The sequence below is a fragment of the Ischnura elegans genome, chromosome 7, assembly GCF_921293095.1.
Source record: "Ischnura elegans chromosome 7, ioIscEleg1.1, whole genome shotgun sequence".
Classification (NCBI taxonomy): Eukaryota; Metazoa; Arthropoda; class Insecta; order Odonata; family Coenagrionidae; genus Ischnura; species Ischnura elegans.
Window position 1 is genome coordinate 37,848,534 of NC_060252.1, and position 20,956 is coordinate 37,869,489.

A 20,956-nucleotide genomic window follows, 5' to 3' on the forward strand; every position below is an offset into this window, starting at 1 on the left:
AACATTAAATAATTTTGAATGTAAAATATAGTATGTGTACATAAATTAACTCATCTTATTAATTGAGGTTTAATAGAATGAAAATCGATCTTAAAGATTCCTAGCAGCCATAGTTTTCACGCCTTCCTGTATCTGGACATCTTATCCCGTTTCGTTTATCCTAGGCCATATTTTCTATGCATCGGTCACCGCAAGAAAACTCCGCTTTAGATATGTAGGTATGTGTAGAATTAAAAGTAGAACTTCAAGTCCCCCGCGAAAGTATGGATTAATACGAACGCGAACTTTCCTCAAAAGTTACTGTTTCCGGCGTTACTCGGTGGAAATATTTGATATTTAACATGATGAAAGCACTTGTCTATGTACACCCTTCTTTATTTCTACCGACCCAGTTTCGACGCATAGTGCCATAGTCATGGTACATTGTAAATAGCACTATGTGCCGGGGAACCTAGTAAATGGCAAGGTATAAGGTACCTTGAAATTGGCTTTATGTGCCGAAATCTGGGACGGTAGAATATAAAGAAGTGTAGAAATAGACAAGTGCTTTCATTAGGTTATATGTCCTCAAATATGTTATTTCGTTATTTCCCGGCGTATGGTAATGGTGAGATCTTCTCGGGTTTTTCACCGGGTGAGTTGCTTGTAGGCAGACGTTTCGAAAGCTACCTCTGCCATGGTCCTGCCCTGTACTGAGGACGTTGGCAGAGGTAGCTATCGAAACGAAAGCCTACAAGCAACTCACCCGTTGGAAAATTAGTGAAGATTTCATAAATTTCCTCAAATGCTTTATTTTAACATAAATTCTACTTTGGCTGTTTTTCTGCTTCCTATGACTGCTCCGGATTGCTTTCTCAACCACCAACGACGCGCGAAGGGGACTTTGGATTCTTTGACGGTCGCCTTAAATAGCGCTTCTTCTGGCCAGCATCCGATCTCCTGAACTTTTTGTCGTGGCCCACTGACAGGCACTGCCCCAATTCTTGGGAACAGGCGTCTCCCTTATCTCCCTTCGCAGGACGGCAGGACTCAGGAATCGCATCGTAGAACGGGCGTTCAGACGAGCCTTCGCAACGAAGCCGTAGCTTGCCGGAAATAATGTCTCGCTCGTGTTTACATATATGGCATGAAGGTCGTAGACAAGTGGAAGGGTTAAACCGGCGGCGTTCCCTAAAGGACCACTGACCTCTCGTTTATCACGCCGTGGAAAATCCCGGAAAAAATGATTTTATGGCCCAGACGACTTGTAGTAAGCGCGGTTTTTTTCCGTTGACTTATTAGTCTTACCTTTTCTTTACCCACTACCCGGAATGCATACTGCACAGTAAACTTTTGATGAAAATTTAACAATCCCTATCTCGTGCACGAGAATGAGTTATCATTTTCCCTCGCTTAGTATAGAATAATATAATAAAAAATGAGCGTTAAATGCAAAGTAACACTTTAGATTAAGGATTAGCGTCTCATTCAACGATTCGAATTTCATTCTCTTGCTTGATGATGATGATTCTATCTAAATATTTTAACAGCAAAATAAAACTTAAAGGATCAATCAATGACATCGGTACGCATTATCAATATGTAAGTATTCGCAATACCTTATTGGTTGAAAATCTGTTGAGCGTTGACTTCTAATTGTGCCATAATATAATAAAATTATTTTATTATGGCACATTTTTATTAATGTCAAAAAATGTTATTCTTATGTTTTTATGCATTTTTTAAGGTGTTAACTCTTCATGATTTTCAATCACAAATTGAAGTGAAAATGTAAGAATAAATGCGGTATGATTATATTATATATGTAGATATGAATATGATTTTCTCGAAGAAAAAAATTCATTTTAATGGTCTTGCTTAGTGCAAGCAGAATATTTAAAATAAATATGCTGAAATGAGTTATGAATGCCAATCACGTAGGAATTATGAAAAACTAATTAATTTTCAGGCGAAATTACGAAAAATGCTGAAAAACTAGTATTTATCAGTTGTTTATGATATCGGGGTGATTTAAATCGAGAAGATTTGAATAAGTAGTACGAGGGCGGAAGTTATCTCAGAACCGCTTGTCTACAAAAATGACATCTTCGCTAAAGAATGCGTTTGCGTATTATGCTTCAAATGAAGGACTTCTTACTCATAGTAATGCATCATGTAAATATGTATTTTTCTCGCGCTCGATAAAAATACAAGACAAGCATTGCGAGCTCTTAATGTGTTCTCCACTTGGGCCTCCGTATAGGTTTTCCTTACCTCGTGGGTAGTGCGCAGTAGAGTAGGCCGGTGATCAAAGAGTTCCAGGTTCAGCTCCGGGTGAAATATTCAGACTGGTTAATAATATATCAGAGGGATTCGTCCCACGTAAAGAAACTTACGTGTTGTTTTTTCGTTGCTTTTTATACTTAGACTTTTCAATTCCATAATGTGTTCCAGGTCGATAAAAAAATTGCTTCTTGCATGGATAATAATACAAATAAATGCACAAAAATACGAAATCAAAACGGGTTTTAATATTGAGAAATTTTCTGAATCTCTAAGGAAAACTTGTGCTAAGCGGAATGTCCTCTCCTAAGCAGAAAAACGTATCTGCGCACGATATACTGCGAGGGATATCATTATGGCTAATAAATTTTAAAATTTACCCAAATTTATTACTATTTTCATTGGTATATTTGCTAGCTGGAAGAATTTTACTTTGATCCCCGACGTGCGTTTTCGTGACCGTGAGGTGAGCTGAGGCTGCCTCAGGACCTTCAACGCAAATCTTTCGCTTTCCGTGTGCTTTTTTATGCGGCGTCATTCTGGCCAGGAAGGGTGAAGTTCACGTCTTAAGATTAAGAGGATTTCCTCATGTCGTCTGTTGCTCCACGTTACAATCTCCGCCACTTTTCCCCCGAGAAGACTTGTTATTAATACTCTATTTAATGGGTGTGGACTTGCGGGAGTGTGGATGACGCACCGAAGGCCTTGACGCCGTACATGGTTGCCTCTTTTTTTCGCGGACAAGGCCGATAGAGGCGCACGAGGTTGTCAAGTGTCAATTGGAAGTTATTTGTATCCAAGATGAGCTCCCATAGACGGCAATGAAGGGGAATGGGAAGCAAGTTTAGAGGCGGGTGTTAGGGAACCCTTCTGCAGGAATCAGCTGACAACCTCTCTATGAGAAATACAAAGTAATGAACCGCGCCGAATATCAAGGAATGAGGACTTTCTTGCAGCATTCGGTGATTGCAACTTGGCCGTCATGAATTCTCTTCGCAGCGATTGGAACCTTTTCTTAATACTATAGGTATTTATCAATGATTTTTTTCAGCGATTAAAAAAATTACTAAGCACATCTCGAAATTAATTACCATTTCTTTGAAAATAGGTTTTTCTCATTGGTATCGTTCAGAATTTTTTTTTGAAATTGTCGATTGAGATAGTGTTTATAAAATGAAGAGACCCACGATTTTCCATTTCTCGATCCGTCGCTTACTTATCCAACTGTTCGCGGAGAAAAATCGACGAGCATGACTCTTTCACATGAGTTGATGATGTCACGAACTCTTTCCGTGTGGTTCGCCGCTTCCTTCGACCTCGCTCTTCGGAACCGCAAGTGTTTAGTTGCTTATTATACTCTGGAGAGTGATTCCTTCCATCAATGAGCGTTGCTTCCTGAACCAGTTTATGGATCGGAACGTAAATGACGTCACCAACTCATGAAAAGTGGGCGGCAACTTTCAGTTTTTGAAATTGAGCTTTTGAGAAAATAAATGAATGAGTAGGACTTAATTTTTTTGTTTAAATTTATCTTTCCCCTCTATTCACCCAATTATTTTTACTTTGAGCAGAAATTGTTGTATTTTCTCTCATGGGGAAACCCAGGTCATTAATAATCTTTCATTCATTAATTATTTTCAATAACTGCGATGTCGATTCTAACAAGTAAGTGAGCCAACCCATTACGCGCCCAAAATTTTATTTTTTCCTCATCGAATCAAATAATTTTGTTGTCTGCACAACATAAGTGGTAATTAATTAGTAATTAGTCATTGTATACCTTAGATTACCGACGAAATATTCCCACAGAAATGAGCGAAAGCGCCTACAATTATTTCTAGCGCAAATAGATTTATGAAATAGTGAAATTTGATTATTTCATGAGGAATTTGTGGAATCTAACAGTTTACTACCGAAATAAAATTTGATTCTGTTAAAATGAGTTATCATCGACAAAAAATTTGGTTCCTAATGTCTGTGACATATTTTAGTTCCATCGGAAAGAATATATCTACCGATATCATCCATACTGGATCCTGGTAATAGAATTTACTCATTTTGAAGTAGGCTCATTGTACATTTAAAAATTGTCTAAACATCATGTAGTCAGCTCGAACGAGCCGCAACTCTTGATCTGTTGATATTTAAAAACAATTTTCTGAAATGACTTATGAACCCTAATCGTGTAACAAGTAGGAAAAATAAATTAATTTTAAGGCATTAACATTCATCTCTTTTATTTATTATATTGGGGCAATTTAAATCGAGAGGGTATCCGAGAAGATATATGTAAGTGGTGCAAGGGAGGAAGTTGCCTCAGGACCGCTTGTCTACAAAAATACCATACTGGTGTCTTGGCCAAAGCTAAAACTGTTACATTCGGAAAATTTTGCTCACTTTTACCGAGGGGAAAAAACATTCCCGTCCTCTTCAAAGAATGCATTTGCGTATTGCGCTTCAAATTTAGGACTCCTTACTCATAGGAATTCATCGTGTAAATTGTTAGGTCAGAAACTAGCTGATTACATGTTGCTCACTTCCTTAATGAGATGAATTTATTATTATTGATTGTATGAAACAGATGAATATACTATTGTAATATTTATAATAGATAGAGAAAGTTAAATCTTTCATATTTATAATAGGTTTTAAGATGTATCCGTTATGGTATTTATAGTTGGTAATATTATTTACATTCGTGTTTATTTTGACAATCCTTACGAACTCATATTTATGCTGCTATTTTAATGCTAGGATTATTTTTATTTTTATATTCTGCGCCCAAAAATAAAGATTTTAAAAATAGGATTAGAGTTATTTTGGGTACGTTCTTCGCGTCAAGAACTTTATGATATTTACTTCTGTATAATTTTCCCTTGTGATTCACTAGTATTTTTTCCTGAGAAATTCATTCCTAGTCACTCGATAGCTATGACTGTCAATGGGAAACGTCGGAAATATTGCCTAGCTGTTGTGGTCAGTTCAGCGTGATGCAGAAAACGATTCCATGATGAGAAAAGGAGGATGCATTAAGAAGAGCCAGACGCTCGTTGGATGGCGTGAAACCTAGAAAGGCTGTAGAAATAGAATAGTCTAGTAGATGTGGGACGGTAAGGGATGGGCGAATGACGTCAAACGAGTGCCTCAAAGCCAAATCGGTCGAAGGAGTCTGTTGATGGCGAGAACTGAGTGATTAGAGCATCGCTTGAAGATGATACTTCAATTTTTTTTTAAATTATGAAACACTGCACTCTAAAATATTTTTCTCTCAAGTTATTTTCATATTAATGTCTCCTTTATTAGTTTCATTAGTCTTATGATGAGTTGCACTAGCTAATTATTCGTACATATTACTTGTGTTGCCCGACCTGGCGTATTTTGGTTATCATCATTATTGAATCGGCCGCACCTGTATTACTCTAATCTATGAGCATTAATGAATCGTGTCTATTTGAACGGATTGCAGTCATTTTTCTTTCTTTACAAAAGAATGACATTCAGGCTGACTAGAATTCAACTCAAGGAGTATGTAGGCAATTTATCAACCGTTGTTTTTGCGATCGATGCACCTCCGCAAAAAGATGCTTGAACAGTATCACTTTCAATGCTGAGTAAACAATGAGTAATAACCGCTACTCGCGCAAAAAAGAAAGCATGTCTAAATCGAAACTTGAAGCTTGTACGTGGTGGAAGGGCTCCATGTTAATAATGAAAGACACTTTGTTTCTTCCACAAGTTCATAAAAAATTCTATTTTATCAGCGGTCACGGCCCTAACATCATTATTAAGAACTTGATAATGGTGTAACATCCGAAACCGGTAATAAAATAGAATTTTTTTATAAACTTGTGGAAGAAACAAAGTGTCTTTCATTATTAAAAAGCATGTCTACGCAATTAAGAAATTTGGTATTGTATTGCGACGCTTAATACAAGTAGATCGATCGTGTAAACGGATACGTAACGTAAGGTATGTTTATCATATATTTATTATATCATATAAACATACCTTACCTTTTTTAAACATATTGACAACTTATCCTACTTATGAAATGCCTTCGTAGGTGTTTTAAATTTAAAAACACATTTCATGAGTTATTTTCGCTTCGGAACGGAAAATATTGATAGCATTTAAATTGAAAACGAGATCTGAGTAAAATTCCTTTTTCCAGTAGGCCTTGATGCAATCCGTGCGGTCTAGTACCCCTTCACCTTTCCCCCCTCCAATTGATCTTAGGGGAGGGAGGGAGAAGTAGGGTTTTTCTGCTGTGATTGGGAGAAATCGGAGCTCGTCGTCACGGGATGTGTCACGCTCCGGAAAGCACGGACGGAAAGGGGAAAGAAGTGGGGGGAGCGGCTGAATTCGTTCCTGTTGTTTTCCCTTTCGAACGAAAGAAACGCGCCGAACAGCTGTTGCGAATCGCGAAGGTGCATATTGAAAGTGAAGCGGCACGGAGCAATGCGGACGGTAATGCTGAGTCCATCTATTTTGTCCTCTTAACATGGAGTTCCATCATCATCACTCGTCAACAAGCGATCGGGTTGGAGTAGCGGCTAGAGTGTTGGCTTCTCACCCCGTGGGTTCGGGTTCACTTCTCTACGGTGTCAGAGAATGTTCAGAGACCCAGTATCTCACCCATTTTGAGATTAATTGTTTCAGACAATTAAAATCGCATATTTTCGTCCAACTTCACGTATGTTATATACTTAAAATCCAGAGTATTAAATAAAATGTCGGAAATGTCCAAATGGATACCCAAGAGTAACCGTTTTCCTGATAAATGTAAAGTGGATTCACAAAAATGTTTGCGTTGCCATAGCTCAGTAACTAGGGAGTAGCAACCACATATTTAAGGACTAAAGATGCTTAAAATTGTCTCCTGTACAACCTCCTGAAGTAATGCGGATTCCTCCTTTAACTATTTGTATATTTTTGAGCCCTGGAGGAAAAGTTGGTGGTGATTGTGTTGGTTTAGTGTTTGCTTGCTATCCCATAGGCTAGGGTTCGAATCCCGGCGTTTGTAATGTCCACAACATAATAATTAAGAAGGAACCGGATAGAGACTGCCCGATCCCTGCTTGATTGTTGTGGCGACGCCGGGTTTCTCTCCGCCATTCCTTTCATATCCTCCCCGATAGCGCAAATGATCTCGGCTGTCAATCGCCTACTTCCAATATCACTACCACTCGTCAGCGATCCTAAGGCCGATTTGAAGCCGCTCTCCGCTCAATTCTCCCATCTGCTATTATCTTTTCACACCTTCGTATTTCTTCTATTTCACATCTTTCTCTACCTGTTCCATATATTTTGTTCGAGATCTTCCTTTTCCATTCTTGCTATCGACTCTCTCGACCATTGTCTTCATCGGGCCATCGTGTCTCAAGATTTTGTCTTTATTAATGAGGATTAAACACGAGTTATTGAGCTTTAAACATCACTTGGAAACTTTTTACGAAAACTCGCGAAGGGTTGAAAGGCTGATCACTTCACTTGAGGCCATAAACGATCGTTCGGATATTAATAAAAATTACTTTCTCTATCCTGCTCATCAAAATCATCATCCTTTCTCATATTTCTACGTATATTCGACCCGTCAACCTCTTACAGAAGTGTACTATAAATTAACCCACCATGGGAAGCATTTTATCGTTTGCCATCCTCCCTGTCCGTCGGCACCTTATTCATTCTCACCACCGGCCTAATCTCTGTTACTTCTAAGGCTAATTTTATTATATTTTTCTTTCGCTTAACTCCAAGTGATCAAAATATTCCATTCCCAATTTTTCTATGATAATAAAATTTACTTTACATTCCGGCAGTTTTTAGAATATTAACTATCTCTACATCGTCCCTTTTTCTAACGCATTTTCCTAATTTGCTAGTTTTTCTCGTCTTAGTGAATTCGTACCTAATAATAAATCCATTTATCCTCCGTTAATATTAAGCTATAATTGCGCGCTTTATTACAGAGAACTTCACGAATGAAGTTCCATTAAGAAGATTTTCTAATTACTCGGCCATAAGTATGTTGGGTCAAATGCCGGAAAATTGTCTCTTTTAATTTCCCTCCTTAAATATAATACTTACAAGGTATTCGGTGACATTTATGCAGTGCTTAATCATGCTTCTTTTAGCAAATTTTCGTTGACTGTGAGCATTCATCATATTATAGTAATACATTTTTATTATTTTTTATTGGATAGTTAAGTAATTTCTTATTTTAATCAGGCTCAATGTAATAAATTTTGGTTGGCATTGGAGCAAGATAGGTTAAGTTTTTAAATAATACGTATTAAATGAAGTGGAGGGGTAGAAGTGACCCCTTGATGGGAATTTTCAAAGCCGTAGTGTGGTTGCGGATAAGCGCAATGAATTATCCGTTGATAATAAGTTTTTATACTTTAACAGAACATTAGGGAGTATTCTTGCATGATTTCATTATCAAAATTTAAGATAGCACCAAATATTATGCAATTTATGGTAGAATTAATTAATGAATTGCTTATCATACTCATTACTTTGATATGCGTATTCGGTGCAAAAAGCTGTAACTCTTAATGATGTCACAATGACTGATCTGCCGTGGAAGGATATTCCCGTGAAGATATACCCCGGGCTCTATGCAATATAATTTAGAGTCAATTTTCGAGCACTGAATACTATTTTTCTCCAATCGTTAAGTCCAGCTGACAGATGCGAAGCATTTCGTGATCCCTGGGCGTACGTCTCTGTCCAATCGAAGTGGGTTTTCCCTCCAGAACCTTTGAGGTCTCCGCGATCGAACAAGTGAGGGTATTGCTTGGGCACGCGTCCAAAATTCAGAGCTGAGGAAGAGCTACTGGCGGCTGAAGATAATCGTTCGAGGGCTTAAGAATGAGATTAATTCGATGGGTGGCTCCACATCGCAAAATGTTCTCTATTGGCTTCTCTGGTGATAATACGCAGTAGATGCCAATGTAACGCAACAGGTTATATCATCATAAAAGTTTCGGATATTCATGCCAAGTTTTTTTAAAATTGAGGCGTCTTTCACTGCCCCCTAATTGTTGACGCCCTTGTTATGAATCGCATTCCATAGGCGCATGCTTGGAATAAGCCTAGTGCTCACATAGTGGAGAAAAATTATGTAATGAAATTTTAACCCATTAAAAGCTGACGCCAGCAGCAAAAAAAATTACTAATGATGCTTAGGTCGTAAATGCACCATTTTTAAACTGCAGCAATTTTGAGCAAAACCTTCCTTTTGGCCGCGAGTCCGGCCTGTTGCCAGATGCTCTGGGCAACACATGACTTCGAATACTTTTCCTGCCGGAGATCGCGATGCATCCAAGACATCCGGCAACAGAGCAAACTCGCGGCCAATCGGAGCGCTTGTCTCGAAAGTTTCGTCAGTTTATAAATGGTGCGTTTTCGACCTAAAAATCATTAGTAATTTTGGTTCCTGCTGGCATCAGCTAGGTATCCACGGTTAAAATTTCGTGGCGTAAATTTTCTCCACGTTGTATATTTACAGAGTTGTACTGCTGGTAGCATTGACAATCGGCCACGACCTTATAATGGGAAAAATTGTCTGTAGTGTGGATTGTCAGCGTGATCAGTACGATGGTGACTTTCGAAATGGACATATGGCATGCATAGCTAAGCTTCGATGGTCAATGGTTTACAGATTTTCCGCGGTCAACCAATTTTCGATGTCACTGCGGAACTATCGTTGTAACACTATCTTGGTTTTAAAATCGAGATAAGAACTATGCTTTAACTTAACAGATTTGAATTATTAGGTTTGATTGATACCTTCAACCCAAGGAGTGTCGCCTTCGGAATTGAACTGCCAGAGTCGGCACGAATAAGAACCGTAATCATACGAGGGAATAGCGCAACGGAAAATTTACTTCTTTCACGTAAGGAAAGGAAAATTTACTTATTTAACGTAACGTAACCCGATTTGGTTTAGTGAGATTAAAACGCTATTATATTCTCACGGTCATTATATCCTGTCCTCCCAGATGAAATTTGACTGACGTTCCGAAAGTTTTATAATTTATGATGACAGATTTCTCTGCAGAAAGTGTCGCATAGATTTCTACGTTTATGTAACTCTCTTTCCCCTGACTCTTTTCGAATATATATTTTTTTAATGGTGTGAAATCTCTCTGCGGCTTATGTAATAATGTTTCTTTGAAGTGGTAGGAAATGTGAGCGTCTTATGACTGCGGCCAATCTTGTGCACGTGAATTTGCCCCGCGTGACTGTCTGCGAGCTGAAAGGTCGTGGATTCGTTTACCGTCACGGGCAATTTCATCCGATAAAAAACTTGAGGTACATAAGCGAAACGCGTGAACTATACGATGCGTACCAAGTAAGACTTAATGTTATTGGTGGGCATTGCGATTTGAAATCAGAACTTTGAGGTACAAGATCCGAAACGGGGAAACAATTACCTCTCCATTCTTTGTTATATTTGGTGTTTGTTTAAGCTAAATTTTTTTATATTATACATAATAAGTATGTTTATGAGCAAATATGTGCTTAAATGTTATCATAAGTTGCAGCTATCCGCTGACTTAATTTTTCATTCAATGTTCACTATAATTTTATCGTGTTGCTTCTTGATATAGCTATTTTTGAGCTCTGATGGCGCGAATAACACTTGAGTACATGTTCGCTAAAGAATAACATGCTAATTATTGAGCGGCCAGAACTCGAGATAAAAATAAATTATTATTTTTTAAGATTTTTATACTCTGGAAATGAGAAATAAAATGGAATTACATGCTCCAAATTAAATTACAAGTAATTTTTCTGATAGGAATATAATCCAACCACCACCTACGTCCTATACCTCCGAAAAACACTTGTCTCAATTCTTTTCTCGTGCCTAGTTTTAACCTCTGGAATTTCCTACTGCCATACGGAAAATATTGCTCTTCTCGAGCCGTTAAGAAAAGCTTTTTTATTATTACCTCAGCGATAATTCATGTAGATAAATTATATTAGTGTTTATGGTGTTCTATCACCAGTTATCTGAATTTTTTTCTGGGTTTTCACCTCCTTTTGTTTTTTTCTGTATGTTCTCATTCTTTACTCGGGGTAATTTTTTTCTTTGGGTGTATTTTTTGCTTTTTGTTGCAAATAGAATTGTGCAAAGTTTATTTTTATTTTTTGTTTGAACTGGAATTATTTCATGTGTTTGTATTTGATCTTATGGGTAAACCCAGAGCATAAATGAACATTCCTTCATACTTACTTTTTATGGTCCATGAATCAATATCGCAGGTTGGCGAATGCGATAATGGAGCTGGTTCATGGCAACCGACAACGGTCAATTCAAAAAGATTTTTTTTCACCTTCCTGTATCTTTGTCTCTTTGCCGCCTTCTTTTCATCAAGATTCAACGGGCCCCCCTGTTGCCGCATCATTGGATTCGCAATATCTCGCCGTTCTTTCGTCATTCGCGTGGGAAGTGAACTTGAATTACCCCGCCCCATCCGGGCTAACGGAATTCTTTCGCGATATTTTTCCCGCCGGGAATAGTCTCCGCTGCGTCAAAACATTCGACTGTCTTGTGTCTTTTTCTCGGTCATCTGGTAGACTCACCTTTGGAAGACGCTAGACGATACCGAAGAATTCGTGAGGAGTTGCTTTATTTGCGTAAGTATTGTGAATAATCACAGAAATGTATTTCTATCGAGTCATAGATTATTTGTGGGTTAAAGTCAGGTTCTTCTACTGCAATCTAAGTTTCATGTGGAGAATTGGTGCATAGCACCTAAATGTTTGAACTTTCTCATTTACTCTCCTCTCCCTTCTCAATAATCGCCCTAAAAAGGTGAAATATCCAGTGGGAACAGATTTTATTCATCAAAGTTATACCGGTTAACGTAGGTTCACATGGAATGAAAACACCCAATAGTTTTACTTACGAGTCTGTAATTTGCGGAAGAGTATATCTGAAAAGACATTTTGTTGTGAGTAGGTACTTCTCGCACACTTAATTTTACCAACCATGGTTGTAACGTGGTATGAAACATGATAAATAAATCTATGCATTCCATGACAGTGAAAACTGGCTTTATATTGATGTAGGAAGTGCATATAGAAATTAAAATAAAGCATTTGCCACTTGCGATACAATTTTCAAGGTCGAGATTAGTAATCTGTCTCTCTATATCCCTCGACTAACAGCTAACTTTTTTCCGTCGCACAGGTTATTTTTTGATTCCCGCATTCCATCGTAAGTATTACGCAATGCTATTTGTCAGTGTTTCCTTCGATTTTCTACGATTCTCAATAACATCTCCAGCGACCACCCCCACTTCAAAGCGAATGGTGGACATTGCCCTGAAAACACCTACAAGTCCACCTGTGGCTTCAAACTTGTCAACCTCTGCGCGTCACAATGTGCGCAGTTCTTCAAATGAGCACAAAATTCATTTTCCCGAATCATTTCTTGAATAAAAATTGGAATTGAAATTATTTAAAACATTAGCTCGCTTACCGGCAGTTTCGCTTGTTACGACCGTTATTCTTCACATGCGTAAAAATTCAAATGCAATCTTAACCCAATTTAAATATCCTGTTTATAATTACTTTAGCACTGTTAGGAAAAACAAAACCTTCAATGCAATAATAAAGTTTGAAATACATTTCCTTTAATTATTTCTTTAGTAAAAAGTTAAATTGTAATTATATAAAAAAAATATATGCTCACTTTCCGATAGCTTTGTTTATTACGACCGTTATTCGAAATTTGGCTCTCCTCCATGCAGTCCCCTTTGCCAGAACCAATCTCCTTCATTCTCCTTTTAATTCCGCCGTTAAATCGAGCGATAGAATGGTTGGAAATATCCGCATTCCCACTAGGTAGTTCGGTTTCGTGCATCAGATCAATTTCTGGAACATTCTTCCTGCACGGTGAGTGACTCCCTACCTCAGGGAGAAAGCGATTTTGAAAGCGAATCTTTTTCCAAAGGTGTTTTTTAGTCGGGCGGAAAATTTTTGAAGGATGCGATGGGAGAGAGGATAATGACGATTCATTAAATCGGAGAGCGAATGCGGTGCTGCCGCTCAGGAAAGAGAATTACATAAGGATGTTTCTCGGAGGAATATAATTACATTCGAATCGATTTTGAGGTTCCGTTGAAAATTAGCGAAGAAAGCTAGGTATCCACATCTCGATCTTTTTTATTCGCTTTGTTAAAAAAATAATTTGGATGACCGCTATAATACGGTTTCTGTACAGCGACATGGATATTTTTTGACAGCGCATTGTGATGATATTGAGAGCATTAAAAGGCTAAGGGCCTATCACCAACTTTTAATTTGATGGTGATATTTCGTGGAACTTTGTCACAGAGAATGTAATTACAGACAAACTTTTTTATGGTCTATAGATTTTTATTTTTATTAAGGGAAAAAGTTGGACTTTTTGAAGCAGTATGACATTTCTGTGGCATGCTATTAGCAAAACAATAATTTATGAGTGGTAACGCATTGGGAGAAAGTTTGTTCAAAATAAATGCAAAGAATCAGGGGCGGATCCAGGATTTTTTCTGGGGGGGGGTCAGGTTTTCTGGGGTGGGCACAGAGGTCATGCAAGTCAAACGGTCTTCTCAATATTTGAGATTCAAAGCAAAATACTACAATTACTGTCAGAAATATTCTCTTTATTTTAATATGAAAGTTATTAATATGCAAATATTAATGAGTTAGATATGTAATAACGTCAGTTTTCAAACTCCTTTCCCACTTCGGCGATGGTTTTTTCGAGCGCTGACTGGCGAATGATCTGTGACCGGCAAATCTATCTTCTTGACTTGGTATAAAGGCTTAAATTATTCAGGCTCCGTAATACGCAAAACGAAACGGACGTAATGATAACCGTTTTAAAAATCTTGTATATTTTTGAAGTGTCTGGGGGGGGCACGTGCCCCCCTAGGAGCAAAATTCGCAAAAATCTTTAAGGATAAGCAGGATTGCATTGAAAAGAAAATTTTCGACAAATTTTCTTTTAACTCACGAAAGATGACATTAGTATAAGACATTTAACTAAAATAATTTTAAAAACTAATAAAGCGCTGTTTTATTTTTTAAATGTTGGTTTCATTCACCTTTTCTGTGCTTAAGTGGTACGACTTGAACAACCATGGCTTGCCCCCCCACCCCCTAGTTTTTATCCTGAGTACGCCCTTGTATCGTGCATCACTACTCCTGGTTATGTCCTACCCAAGAAGGTTCAGAGTGCTTCATAGGATATTCATGGTGGTGGACCTTAATCAGTCGTTGTATTTTGGATGTTCATTAGAAACGCATCGTGCACTACCCCTGGCTAGATCCTACAGCGAGAAGGTTCAAAGTTTCTTCATAGGATGTGCATGGTGGTCGACTGTATCTGTCGTTTTTATAATTAAAAATGACGTTTATATAATTAAAATGACGTTTTGTGCCCTTCCCACTCCTTATTTATACTGTCGTTTCTCCTCGATTACCTATCCGAACATGTATTTTTCTATTTTTTTTGTTAATTTTAATATCTGTTTTATTTGTTATGTTCGCAAAAATCGTACGAAGTGTGATGCACATGATCGCTTACTCCATTCGCTGACGGGTAATCCGACCTCTGATATCATTTGCTTGCCATTATTTGTAAAGCCTTCAAAATTTCGAAATAAGTTTTTGTTCTCTATTAGGGACAAAAAACACACGATACATGTCTCTTGCATATTTTACGGACATTGTAATCTCTTAAGTATACATTCCAAGTATCTGAAGTAAAAAAAGGAAATTTAGTATGAAGCCATGTCTCTCAATGATATAGGTGATTCTAATTTCTTACAGTGGAGAAAACTTGTCAATTCTCAATTCTCCAAGAGCTTTATAATATACGCTTTATAATATTGAATTCGTAAATATTGAACTTTGTCTGTCAATTAAGGAGGATTATTTCATCATTTCGCTAATGTTACCGAGACAAAAGTCTCTATTTCTAAAGTTTAAGATTATAAAGATCAATTTAAACTTTTCGACAGAAGAATTATAGCCTCAGAATCATAATAGCTCATTATGCCTCAATAATAAGTAAGACATACCATGACTCACAAAAGTATATTCAGTTCATTGATTTTTTTTATACTCGAATAAATTTTGCAACCAGAAGATTTTAGAGATGCAAATACATTCATACTTCTAAAATAAGTCCTTTGTTTTGATAAATAACTCGACTATTGTTTTTTGTTGATGCTCGATATGCATACTTTATGAGAGAGTGCTAATCTCCGAGTCCTTGAGAGTTTATTGCACGAGGAAGTTACCTGTCTAGCTGCGCAGTAAGCTCGGCCCAGATATTGTGACTCACGGCCGTCATTAACCTCTTCCTTTAAGGAAACTCGTTCCAGCACGACAAAGAGTCTTTAATGTGTGGGCGCCATTGGGTCACGAGAGGTCGTACAGATCATTATTTGCCATATTTATCGTATTGTTCGTCCCTGAATGACATTTTGTTTTCCATTCGTCATTCTTTCTTCGTTATCTCCACGTTAGTTAACGTGAGGTTTAACCAGACATTATAAAACCGGCCCTTAGTTACATTTCTGTTAGAATTGATTATCAAGCTTAGTCACTGTTGTCAAGTGTTGTACTTACCGCGCATTTAAACGGGCTTACAAAATTCGCCACTTGCGTCGCTGACGGACATAATGATCCGAGTTTCACGGTGAAATAAGGTAAAACAAGGGATGTTCGCCGGAATTTATATTCCTGACGATGTGATCCAACAAATTCCTAATGTCAATGCTACTCCTCGCATTACGAACATGTTACCATAAAATATTGGAGAAAGTGAATATCATTGCACCCATAGCCACGCTACGGACATTTTTGGAAACCGATTGAAATTCGACTGAAGTGGCAGCAGAAATCAGCCTTCTATAGGATGGAATTGGCCCCCCTCTATGCAGTCACTTTGGTTTCAATCCTTAAGGACCAAATGGTGTGTTGCGCATTAACTTACTAAATGAATATTGATGGAGCATATTCGGCACTTCATACTCACTATGAGGTTTAGTATCGTTTTGTATTGCCATGCTAGACTTGCAAATAAAATCATCTGTATAAAATATTTCATTCATTACCAATCGCTGATCTGCAACTAATAAGTACTAAATCCCGTAGTGCGAAGTGATTATATGTTATATATAGGTATTTAACTGGAATTTATTAAGGTAATTGCTCAATTATGTAATGGGCCATCTTTTTCGCTCATGTTTAGAAAAATACTATAGTTGACATAGCTTTTGAGATTTGAAAACATCATCAACGAAGCCAACTAATTACAGTAGGTTATTGACTTAAATTGATCGTCGATGAAGAGATTAAATTAAAATCAGGTTACCGACTCGCACGTTGGCTCCTTATCTTGGCTACCTGGACAAATACAAACGGTGGTATTTTTTTGGTTTAATGTTGCCCCCGAGGCATGCATACTAGCGATACTTATTGCATCTGTCCGATGGATCGTTTATTATCGGACTAATGACATGCGTAACCACGCTGAAACCGATATATTTCTCCCAGATATAGGAGGACTCAGGGGATCCCCCCGTGTAATGAAAAAAATAAAGAGAAAGGAAAAGCTGTAGTCAGAATAAGTTAAATGATTCATAACCAAGGGTGTGGTCGCGCCAGAAACTTCGTCAAATATATTATTATTCGTATACATTGAAATGTACTTTCTCTCGTTTCGTGAGATCATTTAGTCTGCACATATTTTGTTTCATCACATATAGATGTTAGAAGGTGCCCTTCTAGAACTACGGGGTTTCTTTGGTAACCCATGCGTGCTGTTTCATGGGATGGTGACGAGGAAGGGTTGCATGACTGGTCATTCTGAGAATGTCATCCTGCGTCCAGTTGACTCCTCTTCGAAGGGGAATGCTTTGAAAGAAACTTCTCGAACTCTTTCTCTCTGGCTACCTCTTGTCCTATCTCAGTGAATGCCGTCTCATTGATTCAGTTTCTTCCTGGGAAGTTCCAGTGATACGTAGATGGGCATAGTTAGGAGCTGAGATACCACCAATATTCATTCCATTGACGAAGTTCCAAGAACCAGTATCCTTCCCACATATTTATCAGAAGGTGGCGTCATGGATTTTAGCAGATAATCTAAATTGATATAGCTTGATAACCATAATTTACTTCAGAAAGCGTGCTTAGTTTCGACTGAAATATTTTTAAATTATTTTTTAAATATTCCGTTGAGTTTCTTCAATTTCCGTCCTAATGTGGTACAACTTATCTTCTAAATGAGATATTTTGGTAGGCAGTGCTGTAGCTAGGAAAAAAATTAGGCGGTACTCACAAAAAATCACTTAAGGAGGTTCCACATGGACTCGTTGTGGACTTCGTTGAGTGTGTCACATTTTCGACACGCTGCGCTGTTTCTTCAGCTGATCCTCTTCCTGATCTGAGCCAAGACTGCACATAAATTTCTGGATTAAATTTTTCCAATGGCGGCCCAAAACTTCTGAGAAAAATTAATCTTCTGGTTCGTTCTACCCACAAACAGTTCCATTTTTGAGTGAGAATGTCATTCACAGCACTAAATGCTCTTACGCATTCTGATGTGGAAATTGGAATGAATCATATTTGTAGTAATTTTTCAAGGTCTTTAGGTTTCATGTTCGTGTCCACATATTCCCTGAATGTATTTTATCTGATTTAAAAAGATGGTTTAACCGTTATGCTTATAACGAGTATGGATTTTAGGCGGTACGACGCACCGGCCCAACTATAATACTGTTGGTCGGTGAAACTAGAACCATTGATTGGTACCAGTAATGTTAGTCTCCAAATAAAGCAAACTTTTGTGTTATCGACTAATAAAATTATTTTCAAGACTGTTATTTATCTCCATACTTGAGGGACAGTGTTGCAGCGAGGGGGGGGGGGATTATGGGGGTTAAAACCCCCCCAGAGCTCAGAGAAATTTTTAAGTTTAATCCATTTTACTTAATTGTATTGCTATTGGTAATAGAATAGTTTAAGGATTAATAAAATATCCCTCAGAAAGCCGTAAAATTCACCATTTTGAACCGTTTATCTTTAAATTCCGCAATTTATTAAACTAGCACCTACCGCTTATCCTGGTAGGTATTCCATACCCCCAATCACCCCGATATTAGTTGCACCATAGAGTAAGTACATTATTACTCTATGGTTGCACCTAAACCCCCCCAGCCTTAATTCTTAGCTGCGTCCCTGTTGGGGGATATATGTTTTGATTGAAATAGGCAAAATAAATTGTGGCTGTTATTATCATTCATTCCCGTATCCTTTCCAGTTAAAGGATGATAGCACCTGACGATTGTGTACCCACTCATTCCCTTCATGTTTTGAATCACCTGGATATAAATCCTGTCACTTTGATGAAGAATGCAGGGTAATATATTGCCATTAACCGTTTATGCAAATTTTTCCTTAACGCCCTAAATAATAAGTTAAAGGGGCATTAGAGTCGCTTGGGGTCGAAAGTTCACGCGTTTGGAAGTTTCAGTGATCTCGTCCATTGGAAAGTTATCTTTTCATTTTGCTAATCAAATAATGCATATCGGAATGTTTGGTAGCCTGTAGATATGTAATCAGTGGTCCAAACTGTGAAGCATGAATCGAATTGCCTGCGTCATAGGGTGTTACCTTCTCGCTATCAAGAATTTTAAATTCCAGCCTATTTTCGACTCATTTATTGTGCTACATAGAATAGGTTTTACTTTTTTGCAGCTCTAATATAATGGCACCATATGTGGGGTGGAAAAGGGATAAGGACTCCAAGGATAGGGATAGGCATACCGGGCAGGCGTGGATCAATGTTTCCTTTGGATCCCTTAACCCAACCGTCCTGCCCTTCCGCCTTTAAAAACGTTCGGAAAGTTTTATTAGGCCCCTGGGTGAAAGTGCTTCCCCATTCCCTCGGGCCCTAACCTGTGCAATGCATAATGTACGTACCTGACGATATATCCCGTATTGGATCAAAACTACGGGGGGGGGGGGGGGGGGGGGGGGGGGCAAGCCGGGGTCGTTCAAGTCTTAAAATTTTTGCACGGTAAAGGTGAATTAAACCAACATTTTACGAAAATTATAACTGCGCCTAATTTATACTATTATTTTCTTGAAAAAATTTTAGCTACATGCGTAATTCAAATATTATTTTTCACGGGTTAAAAGAAAATTGGTTGAAAACTTACGTTTCAATCCAGTTCTGATTTTCGTTAAAGACTTTTGCGATTTTTGCTTCTAAGGAGGGGGCAGCTGACCCCTCTTGCCCCCCGCTGGGTACGCCCATGCGTATAGTATTGGTGATATCCTGTGAGCTCGGTTTTCCTCTACAGAATAGTTGGGGGCTTGTAAAAGGGCGAAACTTACTCTGTACTCATTGTTTAAATCTTATAAACCTATTTTCAATCTATATTCTGAAGTTTTGTTAAATTACTTTCTTCATTTTCAAGCTTAGTAACCTTGTCTACCCTATATCATTGTGACCACCCAGTACCCGAGGCTAATGAACATCAACGTCTCTCTGGTCGATATCTGGAAGCCTTTCATTTTGTTATTCAGGGAAGGAATTAATCGAAAGATAAACTTGCTAGCCACTCGTTATTTATTCAATAATGACTGTTTATTATTTTCAAGTTCGGGCAAAAGTCTTTATGATTGCTTCGTGAAGAATTGCTCAATAACAATTCCGTAACAGGTTGTTATTGCCACGTGTTGCGGCACCTACTCCGTATTGTCGACGTTTATTATGAATCAATTTAGACTGCTGCTTTTTCACCATTATTGGAATCCTTTGTTAACATTCGTTTTGTTACGGCGCGATGGATATGCTTTACCACGCTCCGCTGTAGAAGCCGCTAGAACATCTGTTCAGAACACTCCCCAGTTCAGTTCGTGCCAAGCGCCAGTACACGATATTCTAAACCCCCAGTTTTTTTGCCGTTGCCCCTGGAGACAATTCATTTGGGTGTTGATTTCTGTTCTGCTGGACGACTCTACCGGTACCAGACTCCTGTAGCGAGGCGGGCGGCGGTTTACAAAATGGTTTTGGTGGAAAAAACAGATAAAGGGTAAGCAATTTATTACTTTCTCTGCATACTCAGAGCAATTTAAATTCCATTGCCGTTTGGTGCCGCCTTAATTGTCTCTACAAAAATAATATACGCCTGAATTCTTGACCTAATAAATTCACTCTACACAGGTGTGAAATGTAAACAACACCATGTTCGGCTACCCCATCGAAATTGATCCCGTAAGATCTTGACAGCCAGTTCTCATAATTTGCAAGTTTCATAATCCCCATAATGAAATTCCCGCAAGCATTTCGAAATGACGAAAACAGCCGGATCCAAGTGAAATGGTTTTGAAAGGAAGACGTGAAATCTCTAAAGGCTTCAGTGAAACTCTGTCACTCCGGTAGGAGTATATATTTTTTTACCATTTACATTAGAATGCATTCTTAAATTGTTGCCACTCAATGTGGTTATTTTCCTGTTAGCAGTGTTAGAAAATATATTGTCCCTTCAATTTTTCATCTCAAAGACTATTGCATTAGTTTCGATAATCAGGGTCAACCATTTCCTTCTTATCCAATTGCCGGCTCCTCGTTATAATAAATTATTAAAAATACAAAGAAAACCATGGAATC

General features: G+C 38.1%; 1 protein-coding gene across 3 annotated transcripts in view; it reads left to right on the plus strand.

Moving 5' to 3' along the window:
• Window positions 1-20,956, plus strand: part of LOC124162823 (T-complex protein 11-like protein 1) — a 46,687-nt gene that overhangs the window by 5,779 nt on the left and 19,952 nt on the right. The window contains exons 1-2 of one of the 3 annotated variants that reach the window (XM_046539484.1): window positions 20,278-20,378; window positions 20,510-20,724. The exons of 1 other annotated variant lie outside the window; for it this stretch is intronic. In XM_046539484.1, the coding sequence (XP_046395440.1) occupies window positions 20,666-20,724 (59 nt within the window). In that variant the 5' untranslated portion in view covers window positions 20,278-20,378; window positions 20,510-20,665. Of the gene's footprint in view, window positions 1-20,277; window positions 20,379-20,509; window positions 20,725-20,956 lie in introns of those variants that run through there. One more of the 3 variants, XM_046539485.1, reaches the window with a different exon arrangement.